The sequence below is a fragment of the Equus przewalskii genome, chromosome 3 (assembly GCF_037783145.1).
Source record: "Equus przewalskii isolate Varuska chromosome 3, EquPr2, whole genome shotgun sequence".
Classification (NCBI taxonomy): Eukaryota; Metazoa; Chordata; class Mammalia; order Perissodactyla; family Equidae; genus Equus; species Equus przewalskii.
Window position 1 is genome coordinate 100,105,751 of NC_091833.1, and position 27,294 is coordinate 100,133,044.

Sequence of the window (27,294 nt, forward strand, 5' to 3'; positions counted from 1 at the left end):
ATTTGGAATTTATTTTTGGATTTGTTGTGAAATTAGAATACAAGTTCCTTTTGTTCTAGATGAATAGCCTGTTATGCCAGCACTATTTATTAAATAAACCATTCTTTCCCACAGAATTGAAACACTACCTTTGTCACATATTAAATTATGATGTATATTGAGATCTATTTTTGGATCTGCTCTTCTGTTCCACTGATTTGTCTACTCTTGTGCCAATACCATGTTGGTTGTATTACAGTGATTTTTATTACAGTGGCTTTCAGTTGAAGGTATGTCTCTCATTATTTATCTTCTTCATACTTTTCTTTGTTATTCTGGCATTTTATAGTTCCATATGGCTTTTAAAATAATTTTACCCAACTCCCTCCACCCCCCAAAAAGAAAACTGTTGAGTAATAAATGGAATTGTGTTGTATTTATTTAGGGGAAGGATTGTTATTTTTTTATCTGTAAGAATTTCAGTATTTATTTCTTTAAAAAGGAAATACCAATATCATATCTTAAAAATTAACAACAATTTCTTGATATAATTAAACGTATAGTCACTGTTGAAAATTCCCCAATTGTCTCATGATTATTTAGTTTATTTGTTAGACTCAGGATCAAAATAAGGCCATAAATTGCAGTTGGTGGTGATAGGTCTTTAGACCTTTCTTAATCATAGACTCCCCCTCTGTCACACTTTTCTCTTATAATTATTGAAGGAAATGGGTTGTTTGTCCAGTAGCATTTCCTAGCCTGAATTTTAATAATTGTACCTCTGTGGTGTCATTTAATGTATTCCTCTGTCCGCTGTAGTTTCTGTATATTGGTGGTTAGATCTAGAAGTTTGATCAGACTTGGGTTCAATTTTCTGGAAAATACTCCTAATAGAAGGTGGCACAGGATGTCTGATCTCCCTTTGCTGTTCAGCAGTCCTATATCCATTGATTTGTTAGGACTTGCAGAGTGGTGATATTTTGATTCCATCATTTCTTCTTCATTGTTAACTGGAGCAGCTTTAGAAGTTTCTTCTACAAAGATACTGTGTCCTTTTCAACCACCTGGGTACCTGGAGGTACAGGTTATGCAGGAAAACAAAATAAGGGATTGATTTCAGATGAGCTGGTTTTCTAGAATCCCCTAAAGGCAACCACTAAGTTTTTGCTTTGTTTTATTTGCTTTGTTATGAACTAGTGGGCATAAACATAGCGGATGAGCTTTCACCTATTATTTTTATGTTTCAGTGGCCTGTGGGAACCTCTTCAGATTGGCTAGTGAGTCCTTTGGACATAGCCTGAAAATCTTTGAGGTCACAGAGAGCAGGAAACTCAGAGGCTCCAGGGCAGATGGTGTATTTCCTGCCCTAGACCAGTCAGGGCTGTAATCCCAAGGGCCCTGCTGCCTTCTAGGGCAAATGGAATTAGGGACCACCATCTGGGTGCTTGATGTTACTGGCTTAGTCACTGTTTCTAGACTTTCTCAGTGGACAGAGTAGAAAATGGTATTTTCGTATGTCATGAATTTATACTAATATTCCAATTCAAATTAAAGTCTACCAGGTTTTTACTTAACTCACTGATTTCCTTTCTGCCACAATGGAAAATTTTAGTTGTTGACAATCCCAACAGAATTACTCATTTACTTTAGGCCATTCTACACACACTACACACACTTCAGTCTCAAAATAACAGTCTCCACACTGCCTCTAAAACATGTGATTTCTCAGAGCAGCTTAAGATATTTTTTGCAATTCTTTTTTTGCCCTTAGTGCATATCCCACTAGGGATGGGCTGTCTTATCTCTGTGCTTTGAAAGTCACTTTAAAGAGGTTCTCTCTGCATAGCTGTGCCACCTGATTCCAGTTGGGTTGGGTTTATTTGTTTTACTTTACTTTCAGTGTTTAGGGATTGCTTTTTAAAAATTTAAGTGTCATGTATAACTATTAAAATATATATGGTTTTAAAGTCAAATCTAAAAGTAAGGTACATTAGGAAAAGCATAGCTTCTGTGTCAGCTTTTTCACTCCTTCTCCCACAGGAAGTCATTTAAAACTGTACTGTAGTTGATTAACTTTGTGTTTTTTAATTTAAGTGGTTATGGATTTATGCACATGTGTATACATACATAGTATGTGTATACATACATAGTATGTGCATATGTGTATGTATATTTCCCCTTCCTTAATGGTAGAGAACTATATATATTTCTCTCCACCTTTTTTTCTCATTTAACAAACTATCCCAGAGACCACTCTATCTCCTTAATCTTAGAACATTAATGTTTTCATCCAGTGTAGTTCCTGTATCTTCCAACTTATCAGCTTCAAATTGGCCAACATGTCCTCAGTTGGGTCTTCAGATGCACAACCCAGTTGTATCATGTATTCTCCTCTTCCAGGCCATTGACAGCATCCACCAGATGAGAAGTGTTATTTCATGATATTAACTTTTCCCATTCAAGGGCAAGGTAGATGCAAATGTAAGGATATCAGTTATATCTCATATTACTACATAAATTTAATTCAATCCCAATCCAAATCCTAACAGGACTTTTTCAGGGAATTTAGTAAACTGATTATACAATTCATATGAAAGAGAAAGGGACCTAAATGGCCGGGAAAATTCTGAAATAAAAAGAAGAATCAGGGGGCTGGCCCAGTGGCTGAGTGGTTAAGTTCGCACGCTCCACTGCAGGTGGCCCAGTGTTTCGTTGGTTCGAATCCTGGGTGCGGACATAGCACTGCTCATCAAACCACGCTGAGGCAGCATCCCACATGCCACAACTAGAAGGACCCACAACTAAGAATATACAACTATGTACCAGGGGGCTTTGGGGAGAAGAAAAAAAAATAAAATCTTTAAAAAAAAAAGAAAAATTAAGGAAGACTTTTCCTACTAAATACTGGAGCATACTCTAAGAGTCTATAGTATTGACTTAGTTTACTAACATACTGTAAGACTTCTGCTCCTGGCCATGATGAAACAATAGGGTCCAGATTTAGCCTCCTCCCTATACAACAAAATTACTAGACAAAAGATATAAAACAACAGCTTTCAGGCATTGGACAACAGGCAGCACAGAGAAGGAAAACAAGGTGAACCCTAAGATTGCCGAAGATTCCTGCCTGGAGAGAATTTCTCAGCTGCAGTGCAGGGAAGGGGTACTCAGAGAGATCTCTGACTGGAGGACAGAGTCAGTGTCTGAGGAGGTCAAGGCAGCTAGAATTTGTGGGGCAGGCCAGAGAGCAAAGAGCCACACGGAGAGAGCTCTGAAGATCTACAGAGGGTTCCCCTTGAATAGTCAGCTTAGTACTTATCAGTACTCATCAGTAAATGTGTGTCTTAGACAGCTTGGGCTGCTGTAACAAAACATCATAGATTGGGTGGCTTAAACAACGAACATTTATTTCTCACAGTTCTGGAGGCTTGCAGTCTGAGATCAGGGTGTCTGGTCGGGTTTTTGGTGAGGGCCCTCTTCCTGGTTCCTACACTCACGTGGCCTTCCTTGGTAGAGAGGAGAGAGATTCCATGTCTCCTCTTTTACCAGGACACTAATCCCATCGTGAGGGACCCACCCTCATAATCTAATCTAAACCTAATTATCTCCCAAAGACCTCACCTCCAAATGCCATCACACTAGGGGTTAGGGTTTCAACATATGAATTTGGGTGAACACGAACATTCAGTCCATAGTAATGTATATGAGAAAACAACATGAGGTGAAGGAAAGACCTCCAGAAAGGATCAGGCAGAACAATTCCCACAACTAGCCCTAGGCTAAATGCCATTCTGGACCCAACTAACAAAGCATAAAGACAAGCTTTGAAACGATAGAATTTCTTCCAAGTAACTGCCCTAGAACAAAGCCCCAAAATATTTAAAGGAACAAAAAATATCTAGTATTGAACAAGACAAAATTCAAAGTATTTGCATGCAGAAAAATTTACCGGGGGGCCGACCTGGTGGCATAGTGGTTAAGTTCATGCGCTCTGCTTCAGTGGCCCAGGGTTTGCCAGTTTGGATCCCAGGCGTGGACCTACACACCACTTATCACTTATTATGTGGCGTCCCACATACAAAATAGAGGAAGATGGGCACAGATGTTAGCTCAGGGACAATCTTTCTCAGCAAAAAAGAGGAGGATTGGTGGCAGAAGTTAGCTCAGGGCTAAAAATTTATCAGGCATGCAAAGAAGCAGAATAATATAACTCATAATGATGAGAAAAATCAATCAATAAAACAGACCCAGAAATAACACAGATGATAAAATTAGTAGACAGTGGCATTAAAAGGGTAAACATGAATATGCTCAAGAAGGTGAAGGAAAGCATCAGGATGTTAAGGAGACAAGGAAGATACAGAAAAGACCCACATCAGACTTCTAGTGACTAGGGCTTTGGAGACTGGGCCATTTGATGAATTGGCCTTTGGTGAATTGGCCTTTAGAAAACTGGCTTTTGGAGAACTGACCAAGAACTGTATCTTAGACCTGAGGCTGAAAGTGGGGCTAATATTTCTTCCCTCTTTGAATGGAAATAGCACAACTGGGAAACAGCAGGCCTCCCTCCTTTTGTTGGGGGAACAGCGGGTGAGAAGAGTATGGGTGCTCTGCCTTGGCAAGCTTACTCTGAGGAGAAGGAGTGAAGAAGGAGTGGAGAATGGACTCCATTTGTGGGCATGCAAATCCAAGAGAACAAGAACCAAAAAGCTGGGTCACACAGTGAAATTTATCCCACTCAACTGAGAAACAAGGACCAGTGGAGGCTGGGCTCTCACTGAGTTGGTGAAAATGGTGAAATCTTCCTCCCTGGTACTTTCCCAAGATGTGCCCACAAAGTGTATAAAGCTGGGGAGGGAAAGAGAAGCTGTGTCCATACACCTAGTAAGCTCCAGGCATTGTGCTGAGGATTCAAGTTTGGGTGTGATGTGGCCACTGTTCTCAAGTCTCTCACAGTCTGTTGGGCTTGCCTTCCTCACTTTTACTTCCTTTCTTTACAGGCTTCCGTTCTTACTTGTCTCTGAAATAATACAGAGCCTGTATGGGGCTGATAACAAGGCTGCCCTGAGCTTCCTACTGCTCTATTTATACAGTTATCATGATAGGGGGAGAGACTGGAACAAATTACTAGAGCCTACAGCAGGATCTCCCTTGGAACCAGGGAATCAGGGCTCCTGACCTGAGCCCTGGGCTATACAGGGCTCCTCTGGGGCTCTCCTCTGGCCAATGCTAACCCACTTGGCAAAATGTCTACAGGGCCAAGGGAATGTGGCCGCTTGAAGTCTCTGCCCCTGGGAACATGGACCAGGGCCATCACAACTGGGCTGCAGTGTCCATACAGGGAGGGGAGCGAAGGTGTGTATGCCACAGGCCAGGAGCATTTGTTTATATCCTTGCTCCAGACCCCTCAAATGTTAGCAGTAGATCTGTGTGGCAATCCAGAGGTGGCCTGACTTCTTACCTGGGGAACCCAATAATATTTTTTATCAGCTTGAACCCTTTCTCTGGGGCCTGGATAGCATATCAGAACTTAGAGCTTTACCTATCACTCTGTGTCCTGTCTCTCAGCATGACCAAAAGAGAACTCTTGATTCATTCCCTCCAACCTACCCACCACAATCGTCCCCATCTTAATAAACAGTTCCACCATCCACCCAGTTGCTCAAACATCCTATATTCTTCTCCTTTCTGCTATCCTGAATTTCTGCTGAGACAACCCATTAGCATGTCCTGTTGGCTCTGTCTCTAAAATACATCCCAAATCCAACTACATCCTACCTGCTTTATTGCCACCATCCTAGGTTTAGTCACCATCTTTTCTCACCTGGGCTACTTCAATAGCTTCCACACCAGTTTCTCTGCTCCTACTTTTGCCTTTTCCCCCATAGTTGCTTCTCCAACAGCAACTAAAGTGACTTAACAAGTAAAACAGAGAATATTATCCCCTTGTTTAAAATCCTTCGATGGATTTTCATCCAGATTAAAATAAATCCCAACTCCTTACAATGACCCACAGGCCCTACACAATCTGGCCCCTGCCTACCTCAATGACCTCATCCTAGCCCACTCCCTCTTGCCCACTACCTCCATCCACTCTGGTCTTTTTCCTATTTTTTCACACACTCATACTCATTTCCTTCCTTACACATGCTCTTTTCTCTGCCTGAAATATTCTTCCCTAGCTCTTAAAAGGCTGAGTTCCTCTTACTTGGCTCAAATGCCATGTTCTAGGAGAAGCCTTTCCTAACCACCTTATCAGTGCAGCCCCTCACGCCTTCAGCACCTCCATAGTACTATGCTGTACTATTTTCTTCATAGCACCCATCAGTATCTGAAATTATCTTACTTGTTTCATGCTTATTGTTTGTTACCCTGCACTAGAATATAAGTGCCACCAGGGCAGGAACCTTTCCTATTTTGTTCATCACTGTAGCATTCGCATTTATAATAGCACTTGATATACAGTTGGTGCCAAATAAATATTTGTTGAATGAATGTATATATGAGACTTGCAAACTTTCTGACATTTCATCCAGAAATTAGAGGTTATTCATATTGAAACTAAAAAAACCAACCCTAGTATCTTAAACTGGGTTTCCTGGGAAGCTGACTCTGACACTAAGATTGGCCTACAGGAAGTTTGTTAGGGATCAATCCAGGGATTAATGCCAGTGGAAGGAAAGGGAAGAAAGTAGGATTGAGCGGAGAGAAAATTTGGCTGTGATAGTCCCCAAAAAGGCCTAAGTCGATTCCAGAGAGAACTCCAAAGCTAGGACAGCCCCTCCAGTTTGGTCCAGATTGCAATGAGTGGGACCAAGACCTATACTCCCATCATTAGACACAGACTACCCAGGGGAGAAGGTGTGCCACTGAGATCATCCACAGACACCACCACGGCAGTAGGTCTCAGTACTGTAATTAATACTCATTGTCTCCCTCCTCTACTAGCCGTCTGTTTTACTCTCACCCTCAGCCAGAACCTCTAGTTCTCCTGGTGGCTTACCTGGTAGTATGACGCAGATCTTTAACTTTTAAGGATCTGAGTCCCTGGTCATTATGCTATTCTCTGGCTGTAGCTGCTACACTTGTTAATTACAATCAAAATTGGACAAGAGAGTACCAAGAAGTGCGCAAATGGGGGGGGGGGGGAAATATATTCATTTTTGCTCCCATTGTGAAATAGCTACCTTACCTCCTCCTGGTGACAAAGGCCAATTACTTCTGCCAGGATGGTGATTCCTCTTCTTGCCTTCTGGTCCCTTGGCACAAGGAACTTAAAGAACCCAGTTGACAGCCATGGTAGAAGTATTCCCTTTTAGGAACCATGACTCTTAACTCTTCAGAATCTAGAGCTTCAAGTATGGGAAGCACAAATTCCCAAAGTGGATCATTAGAAGTGAAGGAAAGTGAGGGTATTCCTCCCACCTCTTGATTTCCAGACCCATGGATTCTACCTACTGGGGAAATAGCACCATATAAAGGTCATTTATTTAGAATGTGCACTGCATTATGGAGAATGGCATGCCATCTCTGTAAGGTATTGTCTCTGAACCAGTTCTTCTATCAGGCCAGTGGCTTCTGGGTATTGAAGTACATGGTATGAAAATGGTATCTCATGGTCATGTGCCTGTTCCAGCACTTCCTTTAATGGTAAGTGGGTCCTTTTGTCTGACACAGCAATATGTGGAGTCTCATGCTGGAAGATTAAACATTGTATATGCTCTTGGATAATAGTACTGGCTAAAGCCCTGTGGGCAGAAAAAGAAAATCCATACTTAGAATATGTGTCCATTCTTGTCACAAAGAATGGCAACCCCTTCCAGGGTAGATGGTATCTGATGTAGTCAACTTGTCACCAAGTGGTTGCTTGGTCTTTTCAAAGAATTGTGTCATATTGGGTACTCAGCATTGGTTTCTGTTGCTCGTAGCTTGGAGTTTCAGTGGTGGCAGTAGCTAGATCAGCCTTGTTGATTGGGACCTGTGCTGCTGCATCCATATATAGCCTCCATCCCTGATACCATGGAAACTCTATTCATGTGACTGTTGTGCAAGCATTGGAGTGGCTAATGACAGAGGCTGGCTTGTACCAACTTGATGATATGTGGCTTTTTAGTGCCTCTTCTATGATGGATGCTCTCTGATGATCATTATCATGTGAAATAAAGATCTTTACACTCTATTCCCGCTTCCATATGTTCATCCATGTGGCTTTACCCTAGTCTTCACTGTCCCCTAATCTTCCAAGCTTTCTGCTTCCAGACCCTTGACCAGATGGCCAAGCTATGCAGCACTGCTCACGAGTCCCTATGCATTCTAATTTCAGGCCACTTCTCTTTCTAGATAACGTGGCTGACCAGGTGGGAGGATTTCTCCTTACTACTGTCTTTCAAGACCATGCTGAGTGGGACAGCATTGCAGTCATCATACATTTCTAGCTTGCACCAACAAACCAAGTCAAGCTTTTTGTGAATCAAGCTCAAGCTTTTTCTGCTTACATCAACTGATCATTGAGGATCCCCTCATGCAGTAAGAAATGTGAGCTGAGCAGTGGTATACTGGTAAATACTTAATAATCAGCTTTCTGAAAAGGAGAAAAAATATCTGGTTTATACCATTAGCTAATTTTCATGGTGTAAATACTTCCAATATGGTCAATTTCAAACTACCAATGTGATGTCAACAGGATGTCAGCATTCCTGAAAATTTAACAATGAGCTCTCATGAGCTGGTACAGACTGTCTCCAGCATACCACCAGGGGCTGTGTAACAGTGGTGGGTGATATGAACTACTTGCATGCCACCTGATCTTGCAGCTTGCTCGTGTCCTCTGGTTTTATTGACAGTCAACCATAGAAATATCACTTCCATCTGGGCCTGTCCACCTTATGGGTTAGAGAGTGTGATAGAACCAAACTCATGAGGGGGAGCTCTGGTGTCATGGTCAATTGATGCTCCATGGTGAGGCCCTTGTCTCTAGCAGGCCCTGGTAGTACTCCAAGAGCTGTTTTATGAGAGGTGTATAATTCTCCATTGAAGCTGGTATGGCTTTGAATCCTATGGATCCACACTGTGATTCTCTATTGGGGCTTGATATAAAATCCACGTCATCTTTTCCCACCACTGATACTAATATTATAGGGTCTTCTAGATTCTGAATAACAACTTATATGGCAGGCTCCTGAATCTTTTAAGGTTTAGCTCCCTCAAGAGTGCATGTGAATTACCGAGGCCTCTAACCTCCTATCCACTTCTTGTTCATTTGGTCCAACTAGCATGATGTCATCAATTTACTGGACCAGTGTGATATTCTGTGAGATGTCCAGCTGGTCCATGTCTCTTCAGACTACGTCATGACAGAGGACAGCAGAGTTAACATAGCTCTGGGGCAAGGCTGTAAATGGATACTATTGCATGTTCCAAAGGAATGTGAATTGTTTCTGATTCTCTTTTGGATAGGGATAAAAAGAGTTGATTTGCCAGATCATTGGCCACATATCATGTACTTGAGTCCATTCTAACCTGCTCTAGCAAAGATAACACACCTGACACAGCAGCACAATTGGGGGATACTGCTTGGTTAGGTTTATGATAGTCCACTGCCATTATCCAGAATCTGTCTGGATTTTGTACAGGTCAGACAAGAAAATTAAATGGAGGTATGATGGGGACCACCACTATCCACGTTTTAGGCCTCTAAGGGAGGCAATCATTTTTACCTTTTTTCTCTCAGTTTTTTTTAATGTGGTAAAATATATATAACATAAAATTTACCATCTTAGCCATTTTTAAGTACATAGTTCAGTGGCATTAAGTACATTCACATTATTGTGCAACCACCACCATCATTCGCCTCCAGAACTCTCAGCGTCTCATTTCACTCAGCATATCTTCAAGGCTCATCTATGTGGTACATGTGTCATATTTTCATTCCTTATTAAAGTTAAATAATATTCCATTCTACCATTCCACCTCCATCATTCACCTCCAGAACTCTCCGCATCTTATTTCACTCAGCATGTCTTCAAGGCTCAACTATGTGGTGCATATGTCATATTTTCATTCCTAGTAAGGTTAAATAATATTCCATTGTACATGTATATCACATTTTCTTTATCTATTCATTCGTCAATGGACATTTGGGTTGTTTCCACCTTTTGGCTATTGTGAATAATGCTGCAACAAAGTGAATAGTGCTGTTATGAACGTGGGTGTACATATGTCTGTTCAAGTCCCCGCTTTCAATTCTCTTGTGTGTATACCCAGAAGTGGAATTGCTGAATCATATGATGATTCAATGTTTAGTTTTTTCAGGAATCACAATACTGTTTTCCATAGTGGCTGCACCATTTTACATTCCCAACAGCAATGCATGCAGGTTCCAATTTCTCCACATCTCCACCAACACTTCTTATATTCTGTTTGTTTTTTATAATAGCCATCCTAATGGGGGTAAAATTGGCTTCTCTTCACGGTCTTGATTTGCATTTTCCTAACGATTAGTGATGTTGAGCATCTTTTCACGTGTGTATTAGTCATCCGTATGTCTTCTTCGTTGGAGAAATGTCTATTCAAATCCTTTACCCACTTTTTATTTTTTGAAAAGATTTTATTTTTACTTTTTCTCCCCAAAGCCCCCCAGTATACAGTTGTGTATTTTTAGTTGTGGGTCCTTCCAGTTGTGACATGTGGGATGCTGTCTCAGCATGGCCTGATATGCAGTACCATGTCAGCGTACAGGATTCGAACCAGTGAAACCCTGGGCAGCCAAAGCAGAGCGTGCAAACTTAACCACTTGGCCATGGGGCCAGCCCCTACCCACTTTTTGAGTGAGTTGCTTTTTTGTTGTTTCCCTTGGTTGATTTTTCTAATGGTTTTCTATTCATTGTATTCATTCTTTATTTCTTTTCTCACCTCTTCTTTTTCTGCCGTTTCTAGTTTTAACTATTTTATATGACTTAATCCTATCTCGTCTCTTAGCATATCAATTATACTTTAAAAAAAATTTAGCGGCTGCCTTAGAGTTTTCAGTGTACACTTTAACTTATCTAAGTCCATCTTCAAATAACACTATACTGTTTCATGCATAGTGCAGGTAACTTAGAATATCCCCAATTCCTCCCTCCCTTAGGACATTACTATCATTCATTTCATTTCTCCATTTGCTATAATCACCCAATACATTGTTACTATCATTAGTTTAAACAAACTGTTATCTGTTAGATCAATTAAGAGTAAGAAAAATAAAAAATTTCATTTTACCTTCATTTATTCCTTCCAATACTCTTCCTTCCTTTATGTAGATCTGAGTTTCTGACCTATATCATTTCCTTTTCCCTGAAGAACTTCTGTTAATATTTTTTGCAAGGCATTCTTCACTTCTGTTGCAGTTTTTGATTTCTAACATTTCCTTTTGATTCTTTTTTCAGAGATTTCATCTCTCTACTTATATTACCCATCTGCTCTCATATCTTATCTCCTTTTTCCATTAGAACCCTTAGCATATTAATCATAGTTATTTTAAATTCCCTGTGTGGTAATTCCCAAATCTGTGTCACATCTGAGTCTGGGTCTATTACTTGCTTTGTCTTTTCAGACCATGTTTTCTCTTGCCTTTTAGCATGCCTTGTAACGTGTTGTTGAAAGCCAGCACAATGTATTGGATAATAGGAACTGAAGTAAACAGTAGGCCTTTAGTGTGAGGTTTAATGTTAATCTGGCTAGAAGTTGGGCTGTGTTTAATGTTTCCAGTGGCCGTAGGTGCTAGTGGTTTCAAATTCCTCTGGTGTCCTTGTTTAGTCTTCCCTGTCTTCTCTGGCTTTCCCTAGAAACTCTTTCTCAGAGTCTGCATCTCGCAGCTCTTTCAGCTGCAATCCACTGCTATTATACTGGAGCCCTGTTGGTGAGGTGGTAAGGAGTCGTGAGGGAAAGTGTTCTACAATCTTGTGATTGAAGCTCAGTCTTTTAATGGGCTGTGTTCCTATGCTGTGGCCTTCACAAGCATTTCTTAGGGTTTTTCATCCCGTTAGGCGAGACAGGAAGGCTAGAAGGTGTTGAAGTGGGAGAAGTGCCCTCCCCCCAGTTGGAACAAAGCTCTGGTTATGTCTTGTCTCTTGGAAAGTAAGCCCTTGTTATGGAGGATGTACTCAGCTTATTTCACAATGGTTACTCTTCCCCTATCTCTGCCAGAGCTACAAGCATATCTTTCTTGGCTTTTTATTACGAAAACTGGGTGGGATTCCTGGAGGTAAAACCTACGAAAGTGTGGGAGCCCCCCTAAGACCAAGGCCCACAGGAGTTTCTCACTCTCTAGGTAGTCCACACTCAACCTATAGCAATGGGTCAAAATGACCATTTAAGTGCTCCAACCAGTTTGTGACTCCAGCGACTTCTGCTCCAGGTAAGCAGATACCTGCTGTGACCCTTTGAACCTGCCTGTCTCTCCAGACTTCAGGGTGGCAGTTCATCCTGCAACCTGAGTTTCCTAATGGCTCCAAGAAGTCATTAGTTTTCAGTTTGTTCATCTTTTTCTTCTAAGAATGGAAGTGATAACTTCTACACTCTACAGGCTGGAAGTGTAAGTGGAAATCCCTCCCCAGGTTGTTTTTGATTTAGTATCTTAGCTGGGATGGGTGGGGGCAGTTTCATAAGCTTCCAATTGGATAGCCCTGACGCCTTACAGGCCAAGAATTCAACATGGGGGTTGTGCCAACTGCCAAGGATGTCTATTCTAAATGTATATTTATAGATTGGGGACATGACAAATGGGTGGGTTTGAGAACCCATGAAAACTACTACGAGCTGGACCTGGGCCAGACCTCCATTCTAGACTCCCATCTGCCCCCACTAACAGAGAATCCATAAAGACACTTTCAGTCTCTTAGTATCAACTTCAGTTCAGATTCTATATCCAATTGTCCCTGAAATGTTTGAGTATTCTCTTTTCCCCACTGCATGGCTATCTAAATAAATGTCTATAAATCACCTAGGGAAAGGACTCAGGGAATTATTACTGTACACATTTGTTATGGTGTTGTACACTCCTTCTCCTGGGGACATGGCTTTTCCCTTAATCAATATATCCTAGGTCCAAAATATGGTAGTAGAACCAAATGTTAGGGACAAAATGGAATTGACTAATGCACGTGCATTAAAGAAAAATGAAACTTAACCTTACCTAACATAAGTTGCAGGAATTTACAGCTCTTCTCAGAAGTCAGCAGAGGACACTAGCCAATCCCAAACGCCAAGTCTGTTCTTGCCATCTTTGTACTTCCTTGTTTCCCTGACTCAGCTACCCTAATAGAAATAAGGAAGAAGACCACCAGGCAACCAATCAGCTGAAAAGGCCAAACTTCTGCATTTATCCCATAAAAACCCTTTAGTCCATGAGCAACTCGGAACTCATTGTTCCCATAGCCTTGAGTTTTCTGGCTTGCAGGTCACAACATTTGTAATAAATTCATCTTTCTTATTTGTTTTACTCAGTGTGCAGAGTTTGGTTTTTGACATGGTTCAAGTCCAGAAACTGGGTAAGTTTTCGTTGGGGCAATTCAACCTCTTGATTTCCCATTCTTGATTCATTTTGGTTGTTCAGATTGAGGACTTTCTTTGATAGATGCCCATCTATTTTGCCCTAGATGCCTTCTTCTATTAACTGTCTCTACACTCTCTGTGAGTCAAGCCCCCTTGATTGCAGTTCTACGTTGTCACATCCACCTGGCTTCTAATGTTTAAATGCCACCATAGGCTCTACATGTTACAGGGTCCTATTACCTCTACTGCACTCAGGGATCCCAGTTCTGAAATGGCACCTTCTACCTTCAGCCCTGGACTACAGGGAAAGCCACCACCGAACTTCTGAATGGTGTTGATGCCTCTCTTACCAGAAAATTCCTTATTGATTTGGAAAGTGGTATATCCTCTGAACTTTCCTATGGAATATTTTCATCTGTTGTTTTCCACCTTTATGTAAGTATTTTCGCTCTAGCACATTCATTTCTTTGAGCTGTTCAATCTCCTCTTACACTGTCAATCACAGCAGTTCTGGCATTTCTACCTAACTTGGTGCACTGTGGGCCATTACTTTTCCCATGCTTCTACATGACATCCTAAGTGTGTTCCCACCATCAATTGGGGTTCTTGAGCGAGTGTTAAATCCTGTACCCTGGAAGAGTACTCCCAAATTGATAAATTCTCCCTTATCTAACTTTATGTTCCACCTCCCACCTCCCTTCTTTATTTAGAACCTTGAGAATTCAGTCCTATGCACACTCTCCTGGCTTCTGCTGGTACCTGTTATCTGGCTCCTGCAGTTTCTTTGGGGTAGGATCACTTTCCAATATTATCAGCACTAGGATGTCCTTGCAATATCATATGTTGTGACTTAACCCTGATTATTGCCTAGTAGTCAGCAGGAGAAGTGGGGGTGTATACTGGGGAAGTGCTTAATATCCTGCAGAGAAGAGGCCTCTCATTATCTCACAAGGAAGGGGGACTAGCTTTTAATAGGGAGGAGTGGAGCATTTCAACAGGCTCAGCAGGTCGAAGGGAATTTAGGGATTTTAAGATTTTTTCAGTATGTTAACCTAAATGTCTCCATCCCATGTGTCAGAGTCCCACTCTTTCCCAACCAGCACTCTCACCTTGACATATCATGCCTGCCTAAGTGGAGAGTTTAATCTTCTTTGGAAGTTTCCACTTGGCTTTCTGCTACTGTTATGTTTTGAATCCTGGGACTGGTCCTCAGTTTTCTCTGCCTTCTCACTTCGGGAGATGAGAACCTCTATATATGCTCCCCAGAGGGTCTTCTGGTTTTTGCACTTAGCTTTGAATTGCAGATTAATCACTCTCAGCCTTTCAGTTACCTCTCTCCAATGTTTCAATTCCACATAGCAATAGCTGTCAAATTCCAACCTGCTTGTAGGTGACTATTTTCCCCATATTTTGAGAACAACACCTCCTCTTTTGCTGCACACCACATGCTCTTTCCCAGAACATGACAAGTCAAACTTGTAACAATTGCCCTGCTTTCTTGTGGTAGCTACATTGTACCCGCCACCACTGATTCATTGTGGGCCAGCAACTGGTAGCCAACTCCAAAATCCAATCATAGTGTCTGCTTTCTTGGACCACTTCTGGCACCAAATCTTTTAGGTTGAGTTCCATGAAAAGTACACTCTGAGGCAAAGATTAAGATTCAGGAAGTTTATTAAGGAGTCCACTTGGGGTCAACACCAGTGGAAGGGAAGAGAAGAAAGTAGGATCAGAGGGAAAAATTGTGCTGTGATGCTGTTGTATAATAAATGATTTGACTGGCCTTTGTCCCTGGTTCCTGAGAGGTAACTTTTAAGTGCCTGGAATTTCCCAAATGATAGGAGTGTCTTTGTTACTTATGGTGGGTCCTTGGACCACATCTGAGTTTATGCTAATGAAGTGATTCAGGATGAGGGCTGGTCATGTGAGAAAGACCAACCATGTGATCAAAGGGTTGAGGCTTTGAGCCTCATGATATCAGCTTAACTTCCTGACCTCTAGGGAGGGGAAGGGGGCTGGTGATTGAGTTCAGTCAAAGAGCCAATGATTCAATCAATTATGCCTAGGTAACAAAACCCCAATAAGAACTCTGGACACTGAGGCCCAATGGAGCTTCCTGGTTTGTGAACACATTGATGTGCCAGGAGGGTTCATATACTAATTCCACAGGAAGAAGTTACAAAAGCTCTGTGTTCAGGACCCTCCCAGATCTCACCCTATGTGTCTCTTCATTTGGCTGGTCCTTATTTGAATCCTTCATAATAAAACCGTAAAAATCATGAGTATAGTGCTTTCCTGAGTTCTGTGAGTCAATCTAGCAGATTAGTGAATCTGAGGGACTTGTGGGAAACCTGAATCTGTAGCCAGCAGGTCAGAGGTACAGATGACCTGAGGACCCCTGAACTTGTGGATGGCATCTGGAGTGCCAGCAGTCTTGTTGGAGACTGTACTCCTAACTTGTGGGGTATGAGATAACTCTGGGTGGTTAGCGACCAAACTGACTTGTAGTACAGAAGATGGCATTATAACAATGGCCTCAGCTGATCCCATAGGGAGCTCTGATGCTCTGAAGCTCACAGTTGTCCCAAGTTTGGGAGAGGGGCAAGGTGCTTATACTTTCACAACGTATCCAGACTGCCCTTGGGCAGCTCTCTTTAGCCAAGGAAATTCTTGAAGGGAGCTGAAGGTTGTCTGCAGGTAGCACTCCCAAAGACTGAGCAATGTTTTTCATTCTTTTTTATTATTATTATTAAGGTTATAAAAGTTAACATCCTTGTGAAATTACAGTTGTACATTATTATTAGTCATGTTGTAGGTACACCACTTCACCCCTAGTGCCCTCCCCCCACCCCCCTTTCCCCTGGCAACCACCGATCAGTTCTCTTTGTCCATATGTTAACTACTACCTATGAGTGGAGTCATACAGAGAGTTCGCCTTTCTCTGTCTGGCTTATTTCACTCAACATAATACTCTCAAGGTCTATCCATGTTGTTGTGAATGGGACGACTTTGTCCTTTTTTATGGCTGAGTAGTATTCCATTGTATATATATATACCACAACTTCTTTATCCAATCATCAGTTGCTGGGCACTTAGGTTGGTTCCATGACTTAGCTGTTGTGAATAATGCTGCAATGAAGATAGGCGTGCATGGAACTTCTGGAATTGCTGATTTCAGGTTCTTAGGATATATACCCAGTAGTGGGATGGCTGGGTCATAAGGTATTTCTATTCTTAACTTTTTGAGGAATCTCCATACTGGAGATTTCCATAGTGGCTGCACCGGTTTGCATTCCCACCAACAGTGTTTGAGGGTTCCCTTTTCTCCACAGCCTCTCCAACATTTGTCACTCTTGGTTTTGGATATTTTTGCCATTCTAACAGGTGTAAGGTGATATCTTAGTGTAGTTTTGATTTGCATTTCCCTGATGATTAGTGATGATGAGCATCTTTTAATGTGTCTATTGGCCATCTGTATATCTTCTTTGGAGAAATGTCTGTTCATGTCCCCTGCCCATTTTGTAGTTGGGTTATTTGATTTTTTATTGTTGAGTTGTGTGAGTTCTTTGCATATTATGGAGATTAACCCTTTGTCAGATAAATAACTTGTGAATATTTTTTCCCAATTAGTGGGCTGTTTTTTTGTTTCAATCCTGTTTTCCTTTGCCTTGAAGAAGCTCTTTAGCCTGATGAAGTCCCATTTATTTATTCTTTCTACTGTTTCCCACATGTGAGGGGTTATGGTGTCCGAAAAGATTCTTTTGAAGCTGATGTCAAAGAGTGTGCTGCTGATATTCTCTTCTAGAAGACTTATTGTTTCAGGTCTAATCTTTAGGTCTTTGATCCATTTTGAGTTTATTTTAGTAAATGGTGAAAAAGAATGGTCGATTTTCATTCTTTTACATGTGGCTGTCCAGTTTTCCCAGCACCATTTGTTGAAGAGACTTTCTTTCCTCCATTGTATGCCCTCAGCTCCTTTGTCAAAGATTAGCTGTCCATAGATGTGTGGTTTTATTTCTGGGCTTTCAATTCTGTTCCATTGATCTGTGCATCTGTTTTTGTACCAGTACCATGCTGTTTTGATTACTGTGGCTTTGTAGTATGTTTTGAAGTCAGGGATTGTGATGCCTCCAGCTTTGTTCTTCTTTCTCAGGATTGCTTTAGCAATTCGGGGTCTTTTGTTGCCCCATGTGAATTTTTGGATTCTTTGTTCAGTTTCTGTAAAGAATGACATTGGAATTCTGATTGGGATAGCGTTGAATCTGTAGATTACTTTAGGTAGTATGGACATTTTAACTATGTTTATTCTTCCAATCCATGTGCATGGAATGTCTTTCCATCTCTTTGTGTCGTCGTCAATTTCTTTCAAGAAGGTCTTGTAGTTTTCGTTGTATAGATCTTTCACTTCCTTAGTTAAATTTATCCCAAGGTATTTTATTCTTTTTGTTGCGATCGTGAATGGGATTGAGTTCTTGAGATCTTTTTCTGTTAGCTCATTGTCAGCATATAGAAATGCTACTGATTTATGTATGTTGATTTTAAACCCTGCAACTTTGCTGTAGTTGTTGATTGTTTCTAATAGTTTTTCTATGGATTCTTTGGGGTTTTCTATATATAAGATCATGTCATCTGCAAACAGCGAGAGTTTTACTTCTTCGTTGCCTATTTGGATTCCTTTTATTTCTTTTTCCTGCCGAATAGCTCTGGCCAACACCTCCAGTACTATGTTGAATACAAGTGGTGAAAGTGGGCACCCTTGTCTTGTTCCTGTTCTGAGAGGGATGGGTTTCAGTTTTTGTCCATTGAGTATGATGTTGGCTGTGGGTTTGTCATATATGGCCTTTATTATGTTGAGGTACTTTCCTTCTATACCTATTTTATTGAGGGTTTTTATCATAAATGGATGTTGGATCTTGTCGAATGCTTTCTCTGCATCTATTGAGATGATCATGTGGTTTTTCTTTCTCATATTGTTAATATAGTGAATCACACTGATTGACTTGCGGATGTTGAACCATCCCTGTGTCCCTGGTATAAATCTCACTTGATCATGGTGTATAATCTTTTTGATCTATTGCTGTATTCGGTTTGCCAAAATTTTGTTGAGGATTTTTGCATCTATGTTCATCAGTGATATTGGCCTGTAGTTTTCCTTCTTTGTGTTGTCCTTGTCAGGTTTGGGGATCAGTGTGATGGTGGCTTCATAGAATGTGTTAGGGAGTGCTGCATCTTCCTCTATTTTCTAGAACAGTTCGAGAAGGATGGGTATTAAATCTTCTGTGAATGTTTGGTAGAATTCTCCAGAGAAGCCGTCTGGTCCTGGACTCTTATTTTGGGGGAGGTTTTTGATTACTGTTTCTATTTCTTTACTTGTGATTGGTCTATTCAGATTCTCTATTTCTTCCTGATTCAGTTTGGGTAGGTTGTATGAGGCTAGGAATTTATCCATTTCTTCTAGGTTGTTCAATTTGTTGGCATATAGTTTTTCATAGTATTCTCTTATGATCCTTTGTATTTCTTCAGTATCTGTTGTGATTTCTCCTCTCTCGTTTCTAATTTTATTTATTTGAGACTTCTCTCTTTTTTTTTAGTGAGTCTGGCTAAGGGTTTGTCGATTTTGTTAATTTTTTCGAAGAATCAACTCTTTGTTTCATTGATCCTTTCCACTGTCTTTTTTGTTTCAATATCATTTATTTCTGCTCTAATTCTTATTATTTCTCTCCTTCTACTGAGTTTGGCCTTTGTTTGTTCTTCTTTTTCTAATTCCGTTAGGTGTCGTTTAAGGTTGTTTATGTAAGATTTTTCTTGCTTATTGAGGTGAGCCTATATTGCAATGAATTTTCCCCTTAGGACTGCCTTTGCTGCGTCCCAAATAATTTGGTACGGTGTGTTTTCATTTTCATTTGTCTCCCGATAATATTTGATTTCTTCTTTAATTTCTTCAATAATCCATTGTTTGTTCAGTAGCATGTTGTTTAGTCTCCACATTTTTGGCCCTTTCCCAGCTTTATTCTTGTAGTCGATTTCTAGTTTCATAGCATTGTGATCAGAAAAGATGCTTGATATTATTTCAACCCTCTTGAACTTACTGATGCTTGCTTTGTTTCCCAAGATATGGTCTATCCTTGAGAATGTTCCATGCGCACTTGAGAAGAATGTGTAACCTGCTGTTTTTGGATGAAGTGTCCTATATATATCTATTAGGTCCATCTGATCTAATTTTTCATTTAATTCTATAATTTCCTTGTTGATTTTCTGTCTGGATGATCTGTCCATTGGTGTTAATGGGGTGTTGAGGTACCCTACTATTATTGTATTGCTGTTGATGTCTCCTTTTAGTTTTGTTAATAGTTTCTTTATGAATTTTGGTGCTCCTGTGTTAGGTGTGTATATATTTATAACTTTTATCATCTTGGTGGAGCATCTCTTTTATCATTATATACTGCCCCTCTTTGTCTTTCTTTATCTGTTTTGCTTTGAAGTCTACTTTGTCTGATATAAGTATGGCAACACCTGCTTTCTTTTGTTCATTATTGGCTTGGAGTACTGTCTTCCATCCCTTCACTCTGAGTCTGTGTTTGTCTTTGGGGCTGAGGTGTGTTTCCTGGAGGCAGCATATTGTTGGATCTTGTTCTTTGATCCATCCTGCCACTCTGTGCCTTTTGATTGGAGAGTTCAATCCATTCACGTTTAGTGTGATTATTGAAATGTGGGGGCCTACTGTTGCAATTTTATCACTTGTTTTCCCGTTCTTTTGCATTTTGTCCTGATGGAGAGCTGTTACTTTGTGTTATTGTCCTTCTGCTTATCTCCTTTGTTCTGGATTTTGTAACCCCTTTCCTTTTCTTGATTTTTCAGGAATGAGTTTCTTCCTGAGCAATTCTTGAAGAGGAGGTTTTATGGTGATGAACTCCCTTAACTTTTGTTTATCTGGGAAAGTTTTTATTTCTCCATGATATTTGAAGGTTATTTTTGCTGGGTAGAGTATTCTTGGCTGCAGGTTTTTGTCCTTCAGAGTTTTGAATATTTCATTCCAATCTCTTCTAGCCTGTAAAGTCTCTCCTGAGAAATCTGCTGATAGCCTTATGGGGTTTCCTTTGTAAGTTATTTTCTTCTGCCTGGCTGCCCTTAGAATTTTCTCTTTGTCGTTGACTTTTGCTAGTTTCACTACTGTATGTCTTGGGGTTGGTCTTCTTGTGTTAATAAAGTTTGAAGATCTATTGGCTTCTGTGACATGAAGTTCCATCTCTCTTCCCAAGTTTGGAAAGTTCTCAGCTATTATTTCTTTGAACAGGCCTTCTGCCCCCTTCTCCTTCTCTTCTCCCTCTGGTATACCTATAATCCTTATGTTGCATCTCCTAATTGAGTCGGATAATTCTCGGAGAGTTTCTTCATTTCTTTTTAGTCTTAATTCTCTCTCCTCCTCTGCCTGCAGCATTTCTATATTCCTATCCTCCAAACTGCTAATTCTCTCCTCCATATTATCGACCCTACTGTTCAGAGAGTCCAGATTTTTCTTAATTTCCTCCATTGTGTTCTTCATCTCCAGTATTTCTAATTGGTTCTTCTTTATAGTGTCAAGCTCTTTTGTGACATAGCTCCTGAACTCATTGAGTTGTCTCTCTGAATTCTCTTTTAGGTCGTTGAGTTTTTTCATAATGGCAGTTTTGAAATCATCGTCATTTAGGTTGTAGATTTCATTGTCTTTGGGATTGTTTTCTGGGTGCTTATCATTTTCCTTCTGTTCTGGAGATTTAATATATTTTTTCATACTGCTTGATGGCATGGATTTGTCTTCTCATAGACATCGAGTTTAGCTGCTGCTTCCACTTGTTGCGTCTGATGTGTGTGTGGGGGGGCAGCTGTTTAGACTGCCCCAACCAGGAACCCTGTCAGCTGTTACTGACTGGGCCTGGACCCCTCCTCGTAGTCACAGTGGTCCTGTGGGGTCCCTCGTTGGTTGTGGGGGCAATCGCAAGGGGGCCTCAGGCTGCTGGTGCCTACTGCTGCAGTCCACCTAGATGCGCTCCCTCCTTGTGGTCTGCAGCAGTGTTGTAGGCTTTCCCATCAGCCAGGAGCAGGATCACCTATAATCTCCGATTTGTCCCTAACAGAGCCCACCAGATCACACTTGTCCACAATAGGTCCAAGCAGAGCTATGGGTAACTTCTGCAGTCTGTTGTTAACTCACCTGTGCTGCTTTTGCCCCAGGGCCTTCCTGCCTTGTGATCACCAGTCGGGATCTCTCCACTAGTGCTGTGCAGAGGCTTTTGCTGAGGCTGCTGTAAGAACCTGGAGATCCCCCCTGGGCTACGTAGCCATTTCACCAGAGCTCTACTCTGCCCCACTTCACTCTCACGGGATCTCTGGGAGCCCCTTGCCTTGTCTGGGACACGGCCAGAGTCCGTGGGCCTGGTGGTGGCTTGTAAGCTGCTGCCTTGTGGGGAATTCTGCTCTAGGGAGCTTCCTGGTGTTCTGAATGCTGGGCGGGGCCTCCCTGCCAATGGCGAGCAGAGGCCCTCCCTGCTGGGTGGGTGTGGGACCCTGGAGCGGACCCCGGGCCACAGAGCTGGGTGTTGGAGCTCCACCCAGTCCCCAAGTGTGTCCATGGGAAGTCTGGGCACCCCCTGCACCGACCCGTGTGCAGGAGACCGTGAGCCAAGTGGCAGCTTGCGGCCTGGAGCCGCCCCGGGGGATCTGCCCACCGGGAGCTTCCCTTTGTCCTGGATTCTGGGCGTGGCCTCCCTGCTAGTGGCGAGCAGAGGCTTTCCCTGCCAGGGAGATGTGGGACCCCGGAGCCTTCCCCCGTGCCACAGAGCCAGGCGCTGGAGCTCCAACCGTGTCCCCAAGCATGTCTATGGGAAGTCCGAGCACCCCCTGCACCGAGCTGTGCGCCGGAGACCGTGAGCTCAGTGGCAGCTTGCGGTCTGGTGCCGTGCCGGGCCTGCCAGGAGCTTCTCTTTGTTCTGGCTTCTGGGTGGGGCCTCCCTGCTAATGGCGAGCAGAGGCCTTCCCTGCCAGTGGGTGTGGGACCCTGGGGATTTCCCCCTGGGCTTAGGTGTGATCACCGGGGGCTTGGGTAGGGGTGTTGTCACCTGTTTCCACTGTCGCTCTGCTGGTGAGTGCACACTCCTGCCCTTGGTGTGTGGCGATGCTATGGGGGAGTCCACTGGAAGAGAGCCTCCTGCAGGAACTAGGCTGTCCGGGGGTCAGGGGTCGGGGGTCGGAGAGTTTTCACCTATTTCCACCTCCTCCCGGGGGGAAGTCCATCCACCTTCCAATGTGTAGTAGCACGAGACTTTTAGGTGTCTTGAGATGCTATCTGGATATCCTTTGTTAATTGGTGAATGTCCAATTAGTTGTAGATTCGACGGGGGAGAGACAAAGAAGACCTCTCACTCCGCCATCTTGCAATGTTTTTCATTCTTAAAGCAGGATTTCCATGCCAAATCACAGTGCCCACCACACTTTGTAACTATTTCTATCTATTAAATGGTAGAGTGGGAATAGGGTGATTAAAAGCAGTAGTGAAGATTCTTTTGAATTTGTAAGCATTTTTCAGCTGAAGAGAATTCAAAGAGTGAGATTGGCGGGTTGATCCTGGTCAAATCCTCATGAGTGATCACATCGTTTTCCCACTTAAATCTTTTTGATGTCTTATTTGCTCTTGGGAAGGACAAAGTCAACATCCTTAGCAGGAATCCTCAAGCTCTGCATGATATGGCCCCTTCTTGCATCTGAAGGATCATGTCTTCCTCATCTCATTGTACTCATATTGTTCTGTCTATGGATTGCACCTGACATTTTAAAGTTTCAGGGCCTTTGCATAGGCTGTTCCCTCTGCTTGGAATGCTTTTCTCCCTCTTTGCCTTGCTGATTTGTACTTAGTTTTTAGGTTTTTGTTTAAATGTCCCTTTCTCAGAGAGGTCACCCCTAACCTTCACTCTGAATCAGGGCCACTTGTCATATGCTCTCACAGTACCCATCCCTCTTAGATGGTCTTTTTAGCTCTTAGCAGAGTTGTAACAATATAGTTACTTAGGTGTTTATCTGTTTAATGCCTGTCTCTCTCCCTCTGATAAGTGTCATGAAGGCAGGAACTATGGCTATTTTGTTCTTTCCTCTCTCCCCAGCTCTTAACTCAATGCCTGGCATGGGGGTTTAATAAACACTTGTTGAGTGAATAAGTAAGTGAAGTAATTAAGGCATAGATAATAGTGACACATTGTAGTGGTTAATAGTGTTGCTCTGGAGTCAGATTGGGCTCCAATCCTCCAAATCCTGACTTGTCCATCAAGAGCTCTATTAAATGAGCCCTCCCCTTGGACAATGAGGAAACTTCAGTTATCAGTTCACATTGAGTTTATTAGAGTAGGGGAACTTATCCTCTATAACCAAACCCTAGGAGAAAAATGTGGAATAAGAACATCTATTTACCAGCAGCAGCACAGCATAGCACTTAAACACACAAACTATCTGAAATGAATCCCAGAACTGTCATCTTGGTGAGAATACTTATTCTCTTTGCACATCAGTTTTCTCACCTGTAAACAAGTCTAACTCATAGCACCTTGCTCAAAGATGCCGTAAGAAACAAGCAGGTTAAAATATATAATAAACAAACAGTGTCTTGTAGCCAGTACGTGTTTTACATATGTTTGCCATATCATTATTGTTTATTAATTTAGGTTGGGAGTCACCTCTGGCTTGACACCTGGAGCTGGTTAGCTGCATAAGACATTCTCTCTATTTGAATAAATTCATGCCACAGACCAACTAACAGACCAGAGGGTTGTCTAGTAGACAAAGAATAACAGTAAAGGAAATATTCTCTGGCAACATTTCTAGGAAGCTGGAGGGGACCTTGATGAATAGCTCTTCTCTGCCATAGGGACAGTTCAGCCTGAAAATCTAGCATGAGTCATCTAGACCCAGAACTCTGCCTCTCCTCCCAGGGAGTGTTAACATCCTGGCAGATTCTGGCCCTTGGTTCCTCTTGTTGTAGATTCCAGAAAGGGCACCATCCTTTGGTAAATATGGCCGTTCTTCAGTCATTCAGGTAACAGCTTTCTTTAGATATCCCCTAAGCCCAAGGAGGAAGTCTCATCACTTTGATTCCAGTCCTCCTTTACCAAGCGTCCTTGCTAATGCCTCTTAGGGTGGGGGCACTTCTGCAGGTAGAATTCTAACCTTTTCCTTCATTATTTCTCCAAAACTTTAGAGTACTTTACGGAAGCCCTCAGACCAGGAACCTGGAGACTTGGGATTGGCATAGAGTGAAATCTGGATTTTAGTTCTGACTTTGATGGGCTGTGTGAACTTGGGCATGACCTAGGGGCTCAGGTTTCCTCATATGTAAAATGATGCAGAAAGAGAAAACCAGCTGGAAATTCTTTTCCAGGTTTACAACTCAGTGATTATGCATCAGGATCTCTGACAAAAGTCAGTACACGTACTGTTAATGTACATTTAGGGTTGAAAGTTGTACTGAATTTTCTTTTTTCTTGACGAAGATTAGCCCTGAGCTAACTGCTGCCAATCCTCCTCTTTTTGCTGAGGAAGACTGGCCCTGAGCTAACATCCGTGCCCATTTTCCTCCAGTTTATTTGTGGGACACCTACCACAGCATGGCTTCCCAAGCGGTGCCATGTCCACACCGGGAACCAGACGAGCAAACCCGGGGCCAAGGAAGCGAACTTGCGAACTTAACCGTTGTGCCACCGGGCTGGCCCCTGTACTGAATATTTTATGTGAAGGTATTCACTTTTCTTTGCACTGACTTTGGAATGCGGATTTGGTTAAAAAATAAAAACCCTCTTTATCAGTTGCAATATTAAAGTTGTATTTAATCTTAGCGACTGCAGTTCTGAGGATGCGATAAGACCCTGAACATGGTCTTCCTGGGCATCCAAACAGCCATTTCACCAACTGCATAGATCACTGAGCTTGGGTTGGTCCATAGGTCTTTTTCTTGTGCATTTCTTCCGGGAATGCGTGCAACTGAGCAAGCAGATAAGTTCTAGGGGGAGAGATCTACAAAAGTCAAGAGTCATCTTACCCCCTCACTTTGCTATGGCTTTAGAGACAGCCCTAATGGCTGTGTGGCTTCTTAACCTCCCTCAGCCTCAGCGTCCACATTGCTGGGTTACTATAAGAATGAGGACAGAGGTAGGGTCAATGCCGTGAAAGCCTATAATAGGCACACAGACAAAAAAAAGCTTTTTATAAACTTACTGTCAATTTTTTCTATTCCAGTAAAAACCTCAATGTTGAGCGCATGTTGTCCGTGTTGGGTAAAATAAGGGCAAAAAGGATTACGGCAAATCTCCAGATTTTTCTCACCTGTTTCTTCACTGTAATTGAGAGTGTCTGGTCAGTGGCTGAAAGTTCTAAGATCTGGAGTTACAAAACAGTTGGGTTCCAATTCTGGCTCAGTCCCTTATCAGCTGTATGATCTTGATTCGTTTCTCAACCTCTCTGGGTCTCAGATTCCCCTAAAGCCAGGGTAATACAGATGGATAGGACTTCCTAACCAGGGCTAGACTTTCTCGCCTTTCAATTTCCGATATCAGACGGGTGTGAGGCCATTAGGGCTCGCCCCACGAAGCAGGCGCACAGACGGCAGAAAGCGCCCGCACCCGCCGGGCGGAAGGAGGGCGAGCCAAAGAGGCCACAGGCGGGGTTGGAGTTCCCCCTCCGATGCGTGCGCGCGCACTACGCATGCACGCAGAGCACGCTGCGGAAGCGCGCGCGCAGGCCCAGCCCTCGACGCTGCCGCCATTTTAGCTCCTGGTTCCGGCCGCACGGTGTAAGCTGTTGTAGCGGGAGGGGTAGGGGTCCTCCAGAGTTAAGTAGCTGCCCGCGACTGCGCCCACACAGTCGTCAGCTTCTCTTTGTATCTTTCTTCACAACCGCCCGCTCGAAGAGTCCGAGGATGTCCAAGCGGCACCGGTTGGACCTGGGGGAGGATTACCCCTCCGGCAAGAAGCGTGCGGGGACCGATGGGTAAGCCAGGCCGGGGGCACGCGGCAGCGGCTCGGGCTTTGTTGGGGTCCCGGCGGGGAGCGGGCCAGGACCGGCCTGGACGAGCGGGCCCCGGAGCACGACCCTTTGTTCCCTCTGGGCTCGGCTGGCTGGCGGCGGGTCGGGGGGAGAGCGGCGCCACTCCGGACGTTCGGCTCGGCAAGGGCGCGGGATGTGTGGCGCGGCCGCCGCCCGGCCCAGTCGGGAGGCGGGGAGAGGCCTGCCGTGGCCACGAGGGCGCCTCTTCCCCAGGCCGAACCGAGCAGGAGTCACTTCAAGGGGAGCGGGCGGGAGGGAACCGCGGACCGCGTGGCCTGGGTTCCCGGGTAAGGCCTGGAGCCGGGGAGCAGGGTGGGGGAGGGCGCGGCGGGAGTGTTCACTTCCAAGGGCACCAGGTACTCCTCGGCCCGAGGGGGAGAGGGCCCTGGAGGGCGGCTGCGAGCCCGGTACCGGAGAGGCGGAGGGCGGAAAGTGAGAGGCGCGCGTGGATCCTCGTGTAGGCTGGCATGGGGGTGGCGGGAGTTTTCGGGGGAAGGGAGAGTCGAGGGCCTGCCAGGAGAAAGGAAAACGTGGAGGACACCTGATGGGCTGGAAGCTGCTGGTTTGGAGCCACCGAGTTTATAGATTGGCGGGAGAACGCGTGCCTCGGTCCATTCAAACACTTCAAAGACGATACTAGGCAAACTTCCGCTCTCTGCCTACGCTCCCGCCATCTCCTTTATTTCCTGCTTTGGCTAAAATAGTGGTTACTGAACATCT

At 43.2% G+C, this 27,294-nt stretch overlaps 1 protein-coding gene and 1 long non-coding RNA gene across 2 annotated transcripts in view; one reads left to right on the top strand and one right to left on the bottom strand.

Annotated features, from left to right (window-relative positions):
• Positions 1-314: 314 nt before the first annotated feature.
• On the bottom strand, positions 315-26,031 carry LOC139082348 (uncharacterized). Its single transcript, XR_011538254.1, has 3 exons — positions 25,855-26,031; positions 13,154-13,275; positions 315-1,051 (listed from the first exon to the last, which is right to left on the bottom strand). It is a non-coding gene; the product is annotated as an uncharacterized lncRNA (long non-coding RNA).
• The window catches only part of DHX15 (DEAH-box helicase 15), a 55,481-nt gene continuing 54,163 nt past the window's right edge, over positions 25,977-27,294 (top strand). The window contains exon 1 of the mRNA XM_008513561.2: positions 25,977-26,517. Within this exon, the coding sequence (XP_008511783.1) occupies positions 26,447-26,517 (71 nt within the window). The 5' untranslated portion in view covers positions 25,977-26,446. The remainder of the gene's footprint in view (positions 26,518-27,294) is intronic.